The 19,288-nt window shown below is 39.4% G+C and overlaps 1 protein-coding gene across 4 annotated transcripts in view; it reads right to left on the reverse strand.

Annotated features, from left to right (window-relative positions):
- nrg2a (neuregulin 2a) overlaps nt 1-19,288 on the reverse strand; it is a 50,197-nt gene that overhangs the window by 10,362 nt on the left and 20,547 nt on the right. For 3 of the 4 annotated variants that reach the window (XM_040150108.1, XM_040150107.1, XM_040150105.1), the window contains exons 4-5: nt 6,322-6,421; nt 2,309-2,367 (exon numbers count right to left, since the gene is read on the reverse strand). In XM_040150108.1, the coding sequence (XP_040006042.1) occupies nt 2,309-2,367; nt 6,322-6,421 (159 nt within the window). Of the gene's footprint in view, nt 1-2,308; nt 2,368-2,782; nt 2,854-6,321; nt 6,422-19,288 lie in introns of all 4 variants that reach the window. The other variant, XM_040150106.1, reaches the window with a different exon arrangement.

Genomic DNA, 19,288 nt, shown 5'->3' on the forward strand with positions numbered 1-19,288 from the left:
CTAGCTTTCATGAACCTGACTTCTACTGTGGATCTGCATGTTCGAAACAATGACAGGTTAACGGCCATATGTAGAAAAACAATATGACATCCTACACTGTGCACATTAAGTGTGCATGTAAACAGGTATTTATGCATCTTGTCCCAACATCGATTTCATTAAATGGCCTTTTTTTTCACTCTCTTCTTTTAAATCTGTCTTCCCTTAAGCCTACAAATAATCAGGTAATTGATTTGAGCATAAAAGCCTGTAAACCAAGTAACCAAAGCTTGTTCTGTGTTCATGTGGCTGGATGAGAACTGGAAATAAATGCTCTCCTTGATGCAGTTGCACAGCTGCACTGAAGTTAAACAGAATGCAGTGAGAAGAAGTGAGTGAGCGCTGGAAAAAGAGCTCCCACACTCCACTGTCTACTCTGCCAAAAAACCAAGTAATTTCAGCACAGCACATTACGACTTAATGCGAGATGAAATTACTTGTAGTTAAGGCGGGGGGTTTTCGCATTGTATTCTGAGCCAACATACAACAAACAGTATGTGTAATCTCTACAAGACTTCAGAATGAGACTCAGCTCCAAAGGCAGAAGCAGTTATTTTCTAACTGTAATGTTCTGTTGAATTGTAACCACATGAGCTTGTAATGACATGATGCTGAAAAAATATGCCGTAAGATAGCATGAGATTCTTCGCTATCTACTACCATGAATTATAGACTAATAATATAGAAATATTTAATTCTATATTATTATTATACGGTATCTTTAAGCTCGAATATGTTTTTCTCAGAGAACCAAGTCCAAGCTACGTGAAATCTCAGTTGTTTATGTTAAACTCTCTGCTTTCAATAGCACTTGAGCTACTTTCGAAGTAATCAACCAACAGGTAAAACTGAGGTGTAAAGGATTAAGACTGCAGTAGCAAGTTAATAATCTGAGGAAGCATGATTTAAGACCATGCGGATGGTTTTCAAAGCGAAAAACCTTAAGGGCGAGATCTACCAAGCCGTAGTTCTCCACAAAACTTCATCTAATCTTGGTATAAATCTGCACTTGATGGATGTGTTTGCTGATGTTGCCGTGTGCAGGTTTGACTTCTCTTAGCCCAGGCTAGCAAAGCTGTTTCACACGACACTCTAGTGTAGCGTGTGAACTCTACTCTGAGGATTTATGCTGTGAGAGCACCATTTTGTTGCTACTTCTGAAGCAATGTGTGTTAGCAACAAATGCAATTTGCTGAATGTTCTGCTGTGGACTTAATAAAGTTCAGTGTTTACTACAGACTGGCTGTAACTGAGGTCTTAACCGAGTTGTCAGGTGATCTGAAAGTGAAAAAAAAGCGCCTCTTATTTATCAGCTTTCCATATCTATAAGTGATTCAATGTCTAGCTTGAATGTGCATGTATATTCTAGTTAAAGCAATTGTTACCCAACGAGTGAGAACAGTAACATTTAAAATACTTGCTGTAAATGATTGGACCTTTGGGAAATCCATACTTATCTTTCAAACCAAATCAAATCAGCCAAGAATTACATGGGTGCTATGTGGAATTTTGTCATATTAGCTCCCGTATAACCTAAAAACTGATAGATACACAACTATTAAAATGGGGTCCCAAATTGGTAGTGATATATCAATGAAGAAAATCCCACGTCTTATCGTGTTTGTCTGGAATACATAGCATAAGGCTGATATTAAAAACAAAAGAGATAAAATTTTGAGCTTGAGCTAATCAGATCATTTCAAGTGGCCCTCGAAAACATTTCTTTATCACGGAAGCTGATAAAGCACCTAACAGATCCAATCATTTGTCATGCCTATTAGTTAATGCTAATTGTTAAGGCCTGCCTCGCCAACCATGGATCAGCTCTAATAAATCATACATGCTTGCGTTTGTAGCTGATTGCATAAACAAGCACCATCAAGTAAGTAAGTGAGTCAAAGGTAGTGTATTAGTAATTGATTTGCCAGTAGACTCTGTTGTTACATGCAGCTGAATGTGTGCAAATCAACTTCCACAAAGCAACTAAATTCACCCACTATTTGCTGCTTTCAAATTTACTATCAGCTTGTATTCTGGGAGTGCACATGCATACACTGCGATTTAAAAATACACACAATATCACATGCAGACCAAACACATTAACAGACTCTAGTAAACTATGCCAGCTTGTGAATGAGTCGTCAGAGGACGTACACACACAACTATCAGGTAGTAACAGGAAATGAATACAATCTCCCAATCTACACCCAGCATGCATGCATGACATGAGGACAGTCTGACAGGGTGACAGAAGAGGAAATTGACATACGGTAGAAACTGGCCATAACGTAGGTTTGACAGCGATCACCAGTAAAGTCATTTGGACACCTGATGGGAAGAAACAAAGCCACAGAAAGAGAGGGAGGAGATGGGTGGTGGATGAGTGAGAAAGAGAAAGAAAACAGAAAGAGAGAGAGGGAAAGGGTGGAGTGAAAAGAGGAGTATGTGTAAGGAAAAGTGAGGAGGGAGGGAGGGGGGTAGGGAGGGAGAGAGAGAGAGAGAGGCAGAGAGACACAGAATTAGAACAACAGCACAACTACGGACAGCAGAAGCAGAGTGTTCCCCTGGGTGACACCACCGTGTACATGGTGTAGTGCACAGCTCATTGCGTGTTGACCTGAGAAGGAGAAAGAGGAGGAGAAAGAGGAGTAGAACTGGGGGTGGGGGCAGGGGCAGCAGGAGTCCAGGTAATCCAGTGACAACTGTGTCTCTGTTCTCAGCTGCTCATATCAAGTGAACATACTTGGATTGGGCATGGACAACCGCCGTGGCTCAGTCTGTAAGCATCGTGGGCCAAAGTATCCAGCCGGACATCTGGGAAGGAGCGGACAAGTGTTATGAAAGGAAAAACACAGGAAGTGAGGTGAACTCTAAATATTTTGGATTTACGTCCCTTCACACATATTGTTACAGGTCAGTGAGAAGCCATATGGATAAAGCAAAAAAAAAACAAAAAAACAGTGAAAACATGAAAGTTTGTCACTTCCCAAGACGATCAAAGTGTTACTGTGTTTATTAACAAGTAACACCATAAAACATCAGTGATGACTGTGGATGTCTTTTCATATTACCATTACATATATATATTAAGAATAAAGTACTGCTACTGCTACTATTACTATTACTACTACTAATAATAATAAGAATTACTATTATTATTATTATTGTATTATTATTAATTATTACACTTGACTGTTTCACTGTCCAGAAATTTAAAAAAAGCAAAAAGGAAAACAGTAAAGAGTCAATAAAATCAACAAGTCAGTATGAGGCTTGTTTTGAAAAAACGGTTTCAAATGATGATATATAATGTAGGTAATATGCAGCATAGGCTTTAGGACTTTTGGACCCCAACAGCAAAGTCTAGCTCTCTTTTTGACTTCAAGTCTGTACTATGGGGGATGAGAGAGGAGCGACGTTCATGAGTATATGGACAAAAAAGTGGCATGTAGCTGGGGATAAACCGTGCACTGCTTTGGAGGCGATCAATAAATCAATCCTAGGGAGCCTGTGCAGCAAAGCTGAAAATGTGGTAATGTGGTTTCTTTTCTTGATGCCTGTTGGGAGCCTGGTAGCTTTGGTCACAACCTGCAAATGAGACAGTTTCATAACCAATACCATATGACAGTGAGGTAAAGTAGTGGAATCAGGAGGAAATAAAACCCTGAATTGTAAAAGAAAAATAACTTGAATATGTTGATATAGTAATTCTCAGTGGAAAAGTAGCACTGGACAAGTCTTTTTACTTGTGCTTTGGAACATAACTCAGAGCGGAGGCAGTATTTTTTAACATGCAGCCTTATATTTTTGTAACTGAAGACAGACTACTGTATTATCACCATCAGGTGTATTGGACCGAACCATACTTCCTCGTTATAATCCCATTAGGATAAGCAGTTGGTCTTCCAGGGGCACCAACATTCCACTCACAGTCACAACTATACCACCACAAAGGTCATTGCTCATGATTTATTGGTTTCACACAACGCCTCCCAGGAGCACCATAACACTCAGCATGAAATTACTCATCCTGAATGATGGTATTTAACTGGGGGATAGCACCACCTAGACCAAGGAAACTTGGCTGAAAGATGAAAGAAATGGAATTTCACTGCATAATTTCAAAATCAGATGAGCGTGCAAATATCCACTGTGGTGCATCTACAAACTCTATTATCACTCTTTTACCTCCTAATTTAAAAAGGGGGAAATAAATAATTGCCGTTATTCAATATTCTTTTACTAAAAATACACATGTAACTTTTAGAAGAAAAGAAAATGAAATTTTACCATGTGTTAGGAGACATGAAGCAGGAGCTGTACTTCTATATAATATTCTACATGCTGTATATACAGTAGACTTACACAAGGCATTCCTTTCTGAAAGTCCCAGAGAAAGATTATTTGGTAAAAGTTATGATAAAAATTCCCATTGCACCTTGTTCGTGGTCCTGTTTCGATTTCTATTTCTATTTTCCCTTCCAATAAACACTGCCAGTGTACTTTTATTAACTTTTATAAAGAAGAAAGAATCACTGGACAGATACTAATCTCCAACTACTAATCATGTTTGTCATTTTTCCAACAAAAACTTTCTGTTTATACTATGAAAAGAACAGTTGATATCAATAATTATCTATATATTTACAACTGTTAAATTCCTATTCATGTGTAAGAAATCATCACAAAAATTTTTTTTACTTTAGTGAGTTCCTTATTTTTATTTGTTAACCTTACCTTTCCCCCCAGACAAAGTTTATACCTCAAAGTGAAGGAGCTGGACATAAAAGTAAGGGTAGCTGTCTGCAGGACTTGTTTAGCTAGTGAGTAATACCCACTGAAGCCTGGCCTGTATTGAATGAGATGGCTGTGGGGCAACAAATCTCTGCAGGCCTTCACTGCATTATCCAACTTTTCTGGACCTATGCCCCAGCCCTGAGTGAATTAGCTGCAGCAATTGAGTTATTGCTGCCTCCACTTTGTACACAGTGTATTGAACGGCTGTTGCAGCCATGTTCTCCTTGCTTGTCGAGCATTCTTCCTTGGGCCAACTGGGCACAGATGCCTGGCCAATGTTTCAGCTCTATATCAAGCCAGACAAAGGACTTATGCTATTTTGACATATGGTCCAACAGAACATGCAACATAATATTTCACAACCATGACAAGAGATAACGTGCATATTTTGCGGTATGATATACTGTTAGGTTTTACTGGTTGTAACAGTTACAGCCTCTCAAAATGGTTTTATGCTAAATAAAACATGATTAGGGCTGCAACTAATGATTGTTTTCACTATGAATTACCCTGATAATCATTATTATTTTCTCTATTAACTGATCAATCTTTTTTTCCATAAAATATCACAAAATATCTTTAAAAAATTCCAATGCAAAAACTGACATACTGAAATCCCTTGTTTTGTCGTACACCCCAAATCCAAAGATTTGAGGTGTACAACCAGCAAATATTCACATTTGAGAAGCTGGAACCATTAAATGTTTGGCATTTTTGCTTAAAAATGTTTGATCGATTATCAAAACATCAGCTTAATCATTGCAGCTATTAACACAAAATGTTTTAGTGTTCTGAAAAACAGAAAAAAAAACAAGAAAGAAAACTGTTTATTTTAACTGTTAACTTCTCCTGAACATCTTCCCAAATAATGTTTCCTGACCTTACGTCTAACACAAACTAAAATGTAAATGTCAAAGATAAAAAAGGGTTGTTTCTGTGGTAATGTCAACCTGTTCTCTTCCTGAAAAGCAGATATACATGGTTCCTCCAGCACACTTTACACATGGGTCTTGATCTCCTCTGCCAAGGACCTCAAATGTAAGCAATGATTCTATTTACCTCATTGGGGGCCTCTAACAGGCATAAATATTTGCTCACTACTAAACCAGTGACTCATGACATTTGAAAGGGCTTTTAATGTGCGGCCCTCCTGTACACTAAACATGACTTAAAAGGATGAGCAAACCACGCCTCACTCCATTATTAGTGTTAAAATACACAACAGGTGGGTAGTTAAGCAGACTGGCAGCACTTTCCTGTGATGTGTTGCTGCTGCCGCTGAAAGAAAGAGGAACGGGAATCAAATGCTATCAGGAAAATAAACAGCAGGATAAAAATGTATAGTTAGATGATGAAGAATACTACTTAAGTAAAGACTTCCGAACAGGAGTTTTAACCTGTGGGGCAAAGAATCTCCAAAGAAGAAGGGTTGTCAAAGAAAACTCAGTATTGGCAGCAAATTCAAAAACAGACGAGATAACTCACTTGCAGGAGAGCTGATTTACACCATCTATGAAGTAACAGTCGCCGCCGTTCACACAGTAGGCCTTCTCTGTGTCGTTGCATCTTCTGGTGTGGCCTGAGCCTGGAGATAGCGTTGTGAGAGAGAGAGAGAGAGAGAGAGAGAGAGAGAGAGAAAAAAACACACACTTTACCGTCAGGTTTAATCAAATTAATCGAGTTAATCTTTTTTGTGTAAATTTTACTCTCTTAATAACCCCAGTACGTTGAATAAACGATTATTTCAAAATAGCATATGGAGTCAAAGTAAGGAGAGATGATGATACATGATCATGCACAGGAGTTTCATTTAATATGAATTTGGGTGTCATTTTTATCAGTATGATAGTCTTGTATCTCTCCAAGTATTCTCAACCTTACTCATATTATACACTTGTATTTCCACGAGGACTCTTAGTTTTCCATCCACAAATGTAATTGTGTCTCTAAGCAGTGTTGACACTATCTCAAGAAGTTCTATGAGCAAAGATAAATATTTCCCTGACATGGCGTAGGAGTTGTTTATGCGTTGACTCAGGTCCTTGGAATGGCCCAAAATGTCATGTATCTGCACTTAATCCCCCCGACTGAATAGATATAATATGTTTGGGATGAAGTCTGCTTATCGGGACGAAAGCGGGGACATTTGAAGGAAGGGGAATGCTGAAACAGGTTTCACAGTGGCAAGGATTGGGCCTGAGAAGGGAAGAGTGTGCTTCGCATGTCAGATGCCGACACGTGACTGCAACCGTGTACCTGCTGTCAGATGCTATTAGCACCTTAGCAGAATGTGACAGTTTGCAGGTAGGAAGACAGAAGTTTCCAATCGGAAGCCCTTTACAACTGCAATTCATAAGCTTCGGCAACCTGATACTCATGTCATGCAGAATGTTGTGACAAGAAATTGCACTCGGATCTTATTCAGCTGGGCCACTGGCTCTGACATATAGTAGGCTGTTTGCCACCACTACAAGATTTGTGCTCTGCTTCATTCAGGTTTAGCTAAAACAAAGGAGCCTAATTCCCATGCTAGTTAGTATAACAAAGCAAACAGATGACATCAGTCTGTGCTTCACTTGGCAGTATGAGTATGTGTAGAACATGAATAACTCAGCACTTTGCAAATCCCAAACACAGTATTATAACTAAAACTTGATGTGTTGTGTTATTATTTAGCAAATATCATGTATTCCCCAGTGGGGATGTCTTCGCTCTGACAAAAACTACTGCATTACTTTCTGACTCAAATATACAGTCCAGATAGGTCACTGGATATCAATGTATTCCCCAAATCATGCATTCGGCTGGTTCTCATGCTCTGGCAGGCATAAAAGTTTATCATTACGAACATCCATTCAAAACAACATATCAAAACATAAATCTACAGCTGGTTTAATCTGCTGAGACGTGTTGATATGAGTAATATTTATAACTGACATGTTGGTGTAAAACAGCATATTGCATATTTCGATTTAAATCATAAGCTGTCATGTTATTGTTCTGTCAGAGTTCCCGAAAGGGAACGGAGTGTTTCCAACATAATACAGCATCTAGCCACTGTCAACTCCAGATTTTACTAAAATATTTTCAGGTTCACCAGTTAATCAGAACTACCTCATCGTCACACCTGACCTCTCACTTGGACCGCTGGCATGTAAAACACCTCGTAAAAAGATCAGACAAAGCTTCCAGGAGGAAGGAACCTCACAACACTGTAAAAACCTCCTGTGCCCAGTCTTCAGCTGCGAGAGACGCAAGACAAGCTGCATGAATCTCAATCTGGTGCAGCTGCCCAGCGCAGAATCAGGGCTCGACTGTGCGAGCGTTTCACTCGCATTTGCGGCTAAAAAGAGGTGAAAAAAAGTATTTGAAAATGAAGCCCCAGCAGCCTCTGTTCATTTTTTCCAAAAAAAAGGTTGATAACATAACAGCAATGACGATGATGTGGTCACTGCACTGAACCAATGAACAAAATCATGTGATCCACTCATCAACGCAAAGGGCCCTCAAGGCACCACTCTTTCTACAAACAAATAAAAAAAGACATCAAGAGGGAACATGCAGTGAAAGAGATAGATAGCTAAAGTTAGCTAGGAACGTACACAAAGTATGAAGCCTATTTGTCATTAATTCAAAAGACTGAACGCGAGAGAAACTGACATTTCGACTGAAACAGTCGACGCTATGGAAGACATGCAGGAGGTGGGCGAGGACGACGACCAAGTAACTTTAACCGAAGCCCCCAGCAACGATACCAGTTCGTCCTCCACCGCCAGTAGGAAAAACAATTGTAACCCGCAGTGTCAGAGAACATTGCCATATTCATACTGTTCATATGGTTTATACAGTTTAAGACAGTTTAAAGTGTAAATCATCTCATAATTATCAAATAAATACAGTTTGAAGCAGAAGTAATTAAAATCGTAGTGTACATTTTGCATCCAAATGAATTAAATCATTTGGCCGCTATGTTTTCGTTTATTAAGGAAATAGATACATTTTCAGGTTGATCTTAAATTTTTCAACTTAGGAGCACATGTGCTCTTTAGGAAAAAAATAAACGTCGAGCCCTGCCAGAAGGCACTGGTGGAAGGGAGGGGAACGTCCCAGACAGCTCATCAGTCCTCTGCAGGGCGGGCTAACACACAGACAGTCACACTCACACATAATCTGCAGTCCACCTGGTTTACATGTGGGTGGACTGTCAGCGGGAAACAGACGACCCGCAGAAAACCCACACAGGGAGGTGAAGAACATGTAAACTTCACAAAGAAAGGATCAAGGCTGATATTTGAACCCTGGACCTGTTCTGCTGTCAAACTTTATACGGCTGCTGCTGGTCATACCAAGTCACTGCACTCATTCTCATCATTTTCAGTCAGAAAATAATGTGTATACTCTTGTTGCCCCAAATTAGCTTATTGCAAAACCTTATAATGATACTCTGTCCTCTGTTTTCATCAGAGGACTGCTATATGATCTAACGCTTGTACTCTTTGTACTCCAAGTACATTCTAATTGACCACAACCTACTTTTGTCTGTTTTAAGGCCTCACGTTCCTCTTTAGACTACGGCTCCATGGCCATTGATCTCTATATTAAAATTTCTGTGATTTATTAAACATTCAGCAGGCCACCCACTGCGCTTTCTTGACCAGATTTGGGTTTAAAACTACCTGGAACCACATTAAGGTAGAATACTTTCAATGAGAGAAATATTCTTTAAAATGATTTTTAATGACCCACGAGCATGCATGAATTTGTTTTCTGAAAAATCCGTGGCCAGAGTAAGGCCTCAACATTTTGGCATTGATGGAGCTCTCTAATAAGACATTTTAAAATGCATTTGTTGGGATAATTTCTCAACTGCGCTCATCAAATGTGCCAAGTGATTATTAGGCCAACTTCAACTAACTGGAATGAGGGCAAATTAATCATGCCTATCCATCACTGTAAAGAAGGGCTTAAATCCTTATTTGGCTGATGAAATGTTGGTCTGCACATCAATTTAGGATAATAAACCACAGTTTGTGTAGAACCTCAGAGCCACAGACTTGGTTTTAGGCCCGTACAGCTGTAGCACAAGTTGTTTTGTGCTGCAATCCGGCTAAACACTCACAGGTGGAGAACCCACACATTCTCCTTCAGCAGACAAGGGCCATTCGCGTAAACAACAAACACCACCTGCGTGTATTCAAAAGCTTCTATGAGGAGCAGAAACACATTCCAGTGGACATTATTTCATCCTCGATACCGTGAAAAAGATAAAAAAGTGAGTTTTCCTTGGAAAATTGAATGCACTCTGAGGGAATTCTCACATGCTGATAGTGTCAATCTTTCAAAGAAAGGTTATATTGTGAGTATCTGTACCCATTCATGTGTAAACCTTATCAACTGACATCTCAAAAAATATTCAATAACACTAAAAAAAACATCAAAACAATGAAGCTATTCCATTAGGGCGTAAAAGTCAGACTGGCAATGATCTTCCAGGTTGAGTTTCTGAGGGGTCTGAATAAAATCAGTTAAACACCAACAGTACATACCATTCAGCTTTAAAATATGTAAAAGGATTTTACGTATATATGTAGAAATTTTTATATATAACAGTTTTTATAACTTTGAGAAAATGATCACAAGTCATTATAGATATAAGGTGTCACACAGACTTGGAGGTACCCCAAACCTTTCATAACAACAAGATGATTTTCCCCCAAATCAGTTTCTCGAGGCAACATTCATGCAACTGCTGCAACTAGCTTTCAGTGGCTTCAAAGATGGAATGTGTACAAAAACAACCCTTTTGGGGAACATTTATTGGCCTGCAGCCGTCAACTGACATCCAATCTATGACACTGCACAGTTAAGTGTCCCAATTTTCTTCTCATCTCCACCGTTTCTCTGCTGTCCTCCCTCAGCGCCTAGACAGAGTAACTGTAATCTGTAGAGTAAACACAATTCAATTAAATATCTATGTTAAATACTGATTATATTCATCATTTTCATGGCTAGTGTCTGGGTAATGTTGACAGCCTATGTAAGAAAAACCTTTAGTACTTTAGTTAGTACACACTGAAAAAACTTGAGGGCACGAGGAACCACAGTACGAGCAAGCCGAGATTCAACAATTCAGTTTATTATGTCAAGTCTAAAATATGGCTACTTTGATTCAAACAGCTGGAGGCCAAAGCGAGGGAGCTGCACGTAAACTGATGCGCTGAGCATCTATAAATCCCACATGTCAACATTAAAGCATACAACGCACCATCTCCCTACAATTAACATAGATGTAGCACTTCCTACACTACAGAACGCTTTGCTAGGGATAATAATCTGGGCAGCAACTGCGTTTCCCTGCAAAAAAAATAATTTGTAGTCTTTAACAATAATTTCTAGCAGACAGGGCAGGGTTATGGCATTTATGAGGATTTCAAATCAATGTGGTATATTTTAAGGGTCAAGATATTACTTAAATGTCATAAAAAACTGAGATTTGCATGTGTCTGATTGGATTATGCACTATCCAGGTTCCTCTTAGAGTCGGGCATAGATTTTATGTTGCAAATGTTTCTACAACAAGCAAATTTTTTGCCATACCAGTGAACTATGTTCTATTGAAAAATATTTACTCAGAATCAGTATTATTGTGTAACAAAATTCAAGGTCATAGACGGACCTAAATACCAAATTTGTGCATTTCTAGAACTCGTGAATTCTTTTGTTTTTTACAATAAAAGAACTATAGACAAGTGCCTTCTCATTCTCGCTTCCCCTGTGATGGCTTGACATAAAAAGACTTGAGTCTCACCATGTTCACAATCTATTGAAGGACAAACGGCAAGTTTTAAGAGACCCACAGAGCTTCCTTTGGTCCCTTCAGACTTACTGCACTTTAACACGATGAACCAGAAAATTAAAAGAATGCCGGAACCACCACAAACCACCACAGACATCACTGGTAGTAGTTTTCCCACTTATTGGAAAACCCATACAAGGAGAGGTACATGCAGACCCTGTCCCGTTGATGAAACAAGGACAGTGTTTTCTCTCTGAGGTGATCTGGTTCAGCCAATACAGTGTTTACTCAGGCTGCACCACATGTTTACCCGAGATTAAAACTAATGACAAGGCCTAAAAATTTATTGACATGGTTAGAGATACACATACAAACAACAGAGAAGCATCTCATTTATGGGTGTATGATGTGGACACAAAATGATATTTAAATGGTTGCACTAGTGTGGTTGTAATATGGCTTCAAAGATAACTTTTTAACAGACTTTGCTGGAATACATTTCCTCTTTAATTGAGTGTAGACCTATGGTGATACACTGTCTCCACCTGAATACGACAAATCCAAAAGCAACCCAGTACATGTTTTCCTTTGATAAGAGCAGGTACTATTTCATGACACATTACAACAAATTGGTGCAGAATTTTACAAAAAAATTCATCCAGTGTTTAAACAAATGTTATCAAGGATGATAGCTAGGCTTCTTGCTTTCAACATGTTGCATTGGTTGGTCTATCAACTATGGGACCATTTTTGAGCTTTCATTATGTTGTTTCTGACTGAACCAGGGTTACATACATAAGAAGTGGCTGTCATCTTTAAAAGAGTCATACTGTATATATCTTTTCACAATCCGTGTTTGACTGTCTGTGTCAATTGAGAAGCTTTATATTGCTCTGTGGACAAGGTTATTTTTATTCTTTAAAGGCCCCTGCATATGTTTAAAATGTTTAATTGCATTAGTTTTAAATCCCTTTCCTTTTGAATCAGTCAGCTGTTGTCTGAGGAGGATTCTGTCTGTGGGGACCAAAAATTTCCGCACAATAACATGAGTTTTATATGTTACTCTGCTTTTGTATCATACTGTCTTGTATTGTTTTATCCAAGCAAGTTAGGGTATGTGAATAGTGTTGAATCTGAAAGGCTGATCTGAAGTGGACTCATCTGTAATCATCTAGTGAGGCTGCCGTGAACAGACCACAGCGATGTCTGTTGACAGTTGTTATAATAACATGTAGTGAATGCTGTACGCGTTCATCATCGGTTAGAGTGACAGTGTTTTTGCACGTGTCTTATAAAGAAAAAAAAAATATATTGTGGTTTTTTCTTTTCATGTATAGCAATCCCCACAAATGCCCCAGTGTAATTCAAACAAATGCATCCTACAAACCACACAAAACACATATTCTGTCACATGAGAGCTCCTCTGTTCCACCTGCTCCATTTAGTCCTGTCAACTGACAGACTGTCTTCCCTATATAGCGTTTGAAGTGATAATTAAAGGAAGGACAACGTTCGGCAGCAGTAACAAAAATAACTTTGTCTTATTTGGAATAGTTTTTTTGTTGGTTTTTTTTATTGGTTGACATTATCTTTCTAGATTCAACACTTTTATCTGTATCTCTCCCCAGGAAGCAAGACGGTAATGGTGAAGCTAAAAATGGCTGATAAAAGAGAAACCTTGGCCCGATCGGGACAACTGTCATCACATTGAGAATTTATTCAATCAATGAGAGCTGATTCAAGTCATGGCCCAAATGACATCAAACTCCGCTAATTCAAATCTTTACATGTAACAGAGAATGCACAAATACCTAAGTCTAAATGACTCAACCTCCATCAATTTGTTCTGGGGCATTTCTTTGCTTTGCCATATGGTGCTGTCTGTCTATAGTCACGCAGCACAATCCCCCACCTCACAAAGGGGACCAGAGTTCAGGTGTATTCATCAAGGTTGACTCTGCTTTCCTGGCTGGATGTTGGAGACAAATTCCTTTAACCTAAGGAGGAGATCAGCTGCTCTGCTAAACTGAGTCAGGGGCAGAGTTCGTTTATCTGCACTTTTGTGTCCATGATTTAGTTAAGTTTGCTTGGTTTTTTAATCTCAGGTTTCAACTTTCCTTGATCCTGTAGCCCAGGGGCGGAATCTGAGTTGGACTTGAAGAGAAGTTCCCCCTGGGTTAGTGAGAGCCACAGTGTTTAGCCATCAGCCCTTGCCACTGACTTTGATTAATCCTTCATGGCCGAAGAACTGAAAAGAAAAGCTGGAGGTGCAAGCAGGACCATCTGGAAACCTTCATAAACATGTCTGTCTTTCCACGCTCTCCAAAGGATTCTAGGAAAATCGTAAAAATGAAAATAGAGGTCCCTTTTGCACAGTTTTTTCCTCTTGAGGCACCCCGTGCATATGCAGCAAACAAAAAAGCGCTCACACCGAATCCCAGCTCTCACAACCCAGCCCGAAACGTCAAATTGTGTACTGAAATACATTTTCGATTCGCATGTTTGTGGTGAGTTATATACATGTCCCTCTAATTTATGACTAATGTGTATAATTTAGTTCAGCTTGGCTTAATCTTTTTCACTTCTGCACTCCAATTGAACAGAGAGCCATCTCAAAACACAAGACAGTATCTGATTCTGTGCAGGGAGAAAGCCAAGGCAGTTATTCAACCAGTGGTGGATCGGTTCCATCTGGACTTTGTTATGGCTTTGTGTTTTCACTCTTAAAAGCAATGTTATCTAGCTAAAAAACATAAATTATGCAGCCTATTTGGGAGTATGTCAGTGAGCAAGAACAGTGTGCACACCAGGTCCATCTCTGACAGTAATACATTTCTGCAGTTTAGTGTGGTAGATAAAAGGACGTGAATTTCCAAAAATTTAAATTCTCATCAAACAACTTATCAGCCATGTAAATGTACATTTATGTTACAAATGTAAACTTACTTTTTATAGCCTCTGACAATTGCAAAACTCTAATAAATGAATATATATATATAAACTAAAGAAAACTATTGGTTGGGTGGTAGTGTGTCAACAGGTGGCACCATACTGCTATACCACATAGCTGGCTTTAATTCTTAGTTTCATCAGATTGTGTAAATCATCCTCACAATTCAAGCAAGGACAAAAAATAAACTTAGGCCATAAAAATGGGATGGGAAAGTGATAAATATCTTAGTACAGACCCTTCAGCAGACTCATAAAGAGGTTGGTACCTGTAATAGTTCTGCCACCCAGACTTGCTTTTCCACAAGTCAGTTTTATGTACCAGAAAAAGCTCTGAGCGTCCCCCTCCCCTCACCTCCCGACTCCCGCCAGGGAATGTCTGACATGTCTCCTGTTACTGCTGGGACCTAGATCTTTTATCTCCATACTAGAGGCCAATTCATATTGCATGCATTCTTGCTACACTTCTCTGGATTGTATTATGATCCTTTCTGCAATTTTTCTAAGACTCTCTATTCTAGATGGAATGAATAAACAGAATGAATGAACAGATAAAGAAAGGGCACAAAAGACATAATTGGGATGTGTGGTTTTGGTTGAATATGAAGTTGCTGACAGCTGGGTCTGATGTGGTGAAAGAGGATGTGCAGTGAGGGTTTATATGATGCATGCCTGGCAGAAAAGAAAAAAATACTTGATTTGTGTTTTGTTTTTTTTTTGTTTATAATGTAGTGGTGTAATGTAGAAATGTTCTGAATAGTGGTATTATAGTGCTATAGAAACTGGAGCCAGAGACAAAGTACACCAATAACAAAGCAAGATAAATGTCTGGAATTTGCTTGCAGACATAGTATATACTACAAGGAAAATCTGCTTCATGAACGACTGATATTGGTTGATTAAATGGCATACAACATTCAGATTTAGAGCCATTTTCAGATTTAGAGCCCCAACATATTTTGACAAGAGCTCAAGTCCAGACAAACGTAGCAGCACAAAAAGCAAGAAAGAGAAAAACAGAAACAAATGAGATGAAAGGGCAAAAAAAAAGAGATGGATACAGGGAAGAGGAGGGTTGACAAAAGAAGATTTGTTGACAGGATCTTAAGTTAGAAAATATTTCAGCTGGCCAAAGCCAACAAAAAGCTAGCACGCACCTACTTCCACACATACAGTATAGGCACACCCAATCAATGGCCATATCCAGCATCTTTGTCTTCAAGCATTTTATACAAAGTTCAAAATGAGCGAGAGAGATTTCATGTCAAATACCCAAATAGGAATTAAATTACTATTTACTGTAGGTAGGACTCACAAAAGAACCCATTATGAATAAGAGTGCACTGAAAGCTTTTTTTCAATTGAAAATTATCCACAAATCAAACACCTTCAGTATGAAACAAGAATGTTTAGAAATGAACAAAATGGAGCCTGCCAGGAACATTAATCTACCACCCACTCTTCAGCAAGACTGCCACTGCCACAACCAGTGTGTCTTCTTTTATATTCTTGTCTCTTCTTACCATTTTTCAGTCACATAGCTGATATGCCTGGTCTTGCCTGCCTCAATCATCTCAGCACTGAAGTGAAATCAAAGAGCAGCCCAGTGTGCGATTGCACAACAGCTGGTCACGCACTGCAAGGAAAGAAAGTGCGCTTTGGAAGGGCAGGGTATGGTGCGGGTGCAGAAACGGGTGCTGGTATGGCTGCTGGCGGACACCAGTATGTGTGCAGTTGGCAACAAAGTGACACATGGTGTTTTCCACGGCACGGTTCCAGACGGGGCTTTTCCCTGCTCTGTCTTTTCAGAAGCAGCTCAGGCTCAGCGTGGCGTTCCAGCTGCTGCTGCATCCCTGTTTTGAGTCTGAGGAAGCCTGTTGCTTCAATTTCTTCCATTCTGACCTGAGAAACTATTTTTTTACTGCACACTTGAGCTGGCATCTTTCCTAACTTGTATGTATGGCCACTACAGTCACAGATGAATAGCAAAAGGTGTGGAGGAGCAATCTCAGCAGAAAACTTTCAGGAATACTGTGAATTTACTCCTGCAGGGATGTATGCTCAGAAATAAATCACAAATGTAACTCAGCTGCCAAAGATACAAATCACTGAAACATTGTGGTAAAAAGGAAAATTAACCACATATCTCAGGGACATTAGCACATCCATCATAGAGTCACTCAGCCTGGATGCCATCTTTTGCCTAAACTCACCTGACAGACAACAGCACTGGTTTGTGACTTGAAGTTGACACATTTGAACCTGAAGGCCAGGTTTGATAATCTGTGTAAACACACTCCTGTGTTCCTTCACCATGTGCCTCCTAGAGTTCCTTTACATCTCCTGTTGTCTTCCACTTCTACATTTTAACCTGGATAAACTGTAATATTTGAGGCATGTAAGTACTGAAGAAGAGCATGCTTTCTTTTTTGTTCATGTTTTGCCACTAGGAATTTATTGCAAGGTATACACTGCAAACACTAAGTGACCAAATGTAAAATCTGAACAGAAGACAAATTATTTTATTTTCGTGAACCTCATCTGAGTTAATTGGGATTTTTTTTTAAATGTAGTTCAAATCAAACACACACCACCATGGTGAAAATGTATTTTATAGGATACAAAAGTTAGGGCACCAGAAGCAGCAAAAGTTACTGGTTTGAAAAAGACAGAAGGAAAACTAGTTTTGGTGAGCAAAGAGCCAGGAGGGTGGAAAAACATAAGAGAAGGCTGGGTAATTACAGAAACTTAGATTTCATCAATAACCATATATTACAATAAATGTAAATAATATATGACTAGATAATTTAATCACTTTAAAAGGATAAAATGTGAAGTATCATTGTGTCCTCATTGTTCTTCATCTTCAACAGCTGGCCCTCATTTCCGAGAAAGGGAAGCCTTTGCAACCTTGTACCAGATACGGAAGACATATACCACAGGTCCTTATTTGGGTCTTGTGCTCACAGCTACAGTAGTGGCCAGCTGCTGGGACTAAAGGTTTTCCCCACTGCTGTTCCCCAAAAGCCAGAAAGCGCATAGGCTGCTTGTATGTGTGTGCTGCAGCCCTCCTTCACTCTTATATACACACACCACCCACACTCGCTGTACGTTCTGAAAACAGGCAATGGAGCACTGCTGTTTTGTTAGGCTACCGGCCCTCTGTATACTAAAGGACGAGTTCACTGTGAGTGTATCAGTGATTAAAGTGAGACCTGTTCCATCCACAGTTCACACCTGTGCACTCCAAAGGAAACGGCTTCCGCGCTGCTGACGATAAGTCTGTGCCTGCTGCTCATACAGAATCCCCAGGAAAGAAATTAGTTACCCATGACGTGATGAACACAGTTGAAAAATCACCAACAAAGAGACGAAGCTTTATGAAGTAGTGGGAGGTGTAGGATGACAGACAGCTGTGGCAACCAAACTATAGTACTGCACTCCTGAGCTTTAAGCAGTGGAATGGTAAGTATATGTTCCTCTTGTGCTCAAAGAAAACCTTAAAAAGCCCAAAGACACCCAGGATTGCTCACATCCGATTCTGAAAAATGCAAACTAATAGGAAGGACAGGGATTTTGTTTGATGTGGGTGACAAATAGTTTACTCACAGACCTTTTTTCATTGTGCTGGCTCTGCTGACTGGACTTCCAAGCAACTGCAAATTATTACTGACTCAGAGCAAGCAAAATGACGCATAATGTATACTAATTTATACCCAATAATTTTTGCTCTTTGAAAGTATTACCAAACAACGTAGTGCTTGTTAGTTGTCTGGAATGTTAAAGCAGAATCCTGCACAGTCACTCACAGTTGGGGTCACCATCAGGAACAAGACCACCAGGACAGCTGGGGGGGCCCGAAAGGGAATCTTTTATTATGCTATTAAATTAAGTCTCAGATAGTTTTGTCCCGGGCCCTGGAAGAGCTAACAAAGCCCTGCACACAGCAAAACCTCGTGTCACCTCCTGCTCACATCACTCAGCTTTTCAAGTGTAACAGCTGCTTCCTTCCACACACATAGCAATATCCTCACTCATTCACACTGAGGGCTTAAGTGTCCCACATAACACACTGAGATTACTGGATATCCTAAGAAGTGAGATGTGTTTTGATTTTCAATAACTTAGTTGTTTTTGCAAAGATCTGATTGAGTGCGGCCACTTACCACACTGGATCGACTGGATTAAAGTGAATTAAAGGAGCAAGCATGCTTTGAAAAACTTTTCTGAGTCGTTTTATTTCATATATTTGACTAATTTTTCTCTGATTCTGATGATGATAGGATTCAACCACTTCCTCTTCTCTAACGCATTAGCAAATACAGATTAGAGCCAGTAACTCTTATCATAGCCGTTGTCAAAAAGCAATGAATTACTCACATATTACGCAACTGATTTACGTTTTACTTGTCAGTCACCCAAAGTCACTTGTCTTCTGTCAGATTAACTGAATGTTCAGTAAATTGTGCTCCCATTTCTATGTTGAAAAAACACATTTAAAAAAAACCATCCGAAAACTGAAGATATGAATCAATCTTTACGAACAGTGCCTTGGCGTGGTTGCAAAGGTTTTGCTCAGGTATATATATTAAGTTTCATCAAATATAATTACTACATGCATAATGGAAACACACATGTCCAAGCTGAAATGCTTATGAAAACATGTACAGTCAGATGCCAAAAGAGCAGCCACAACACTAAGGTTTT

The sequence above is a fragment of the Xiphias gladius genome, chromosome 17, assembly GCF_016859285.1.
Source record: "Xiphias gladius isolate SHS-SW01 ecotype Sanya breed wild chromosome 17, ASM1685928v1, whole genome shotgun sequence".
NCBI classification, from domain to species: Eukaryota; Metazoa; Chordata; class Actinopteri; order Istiophoriformes; family Xiphiidae; genus Xiphias; species Xiphias gladius.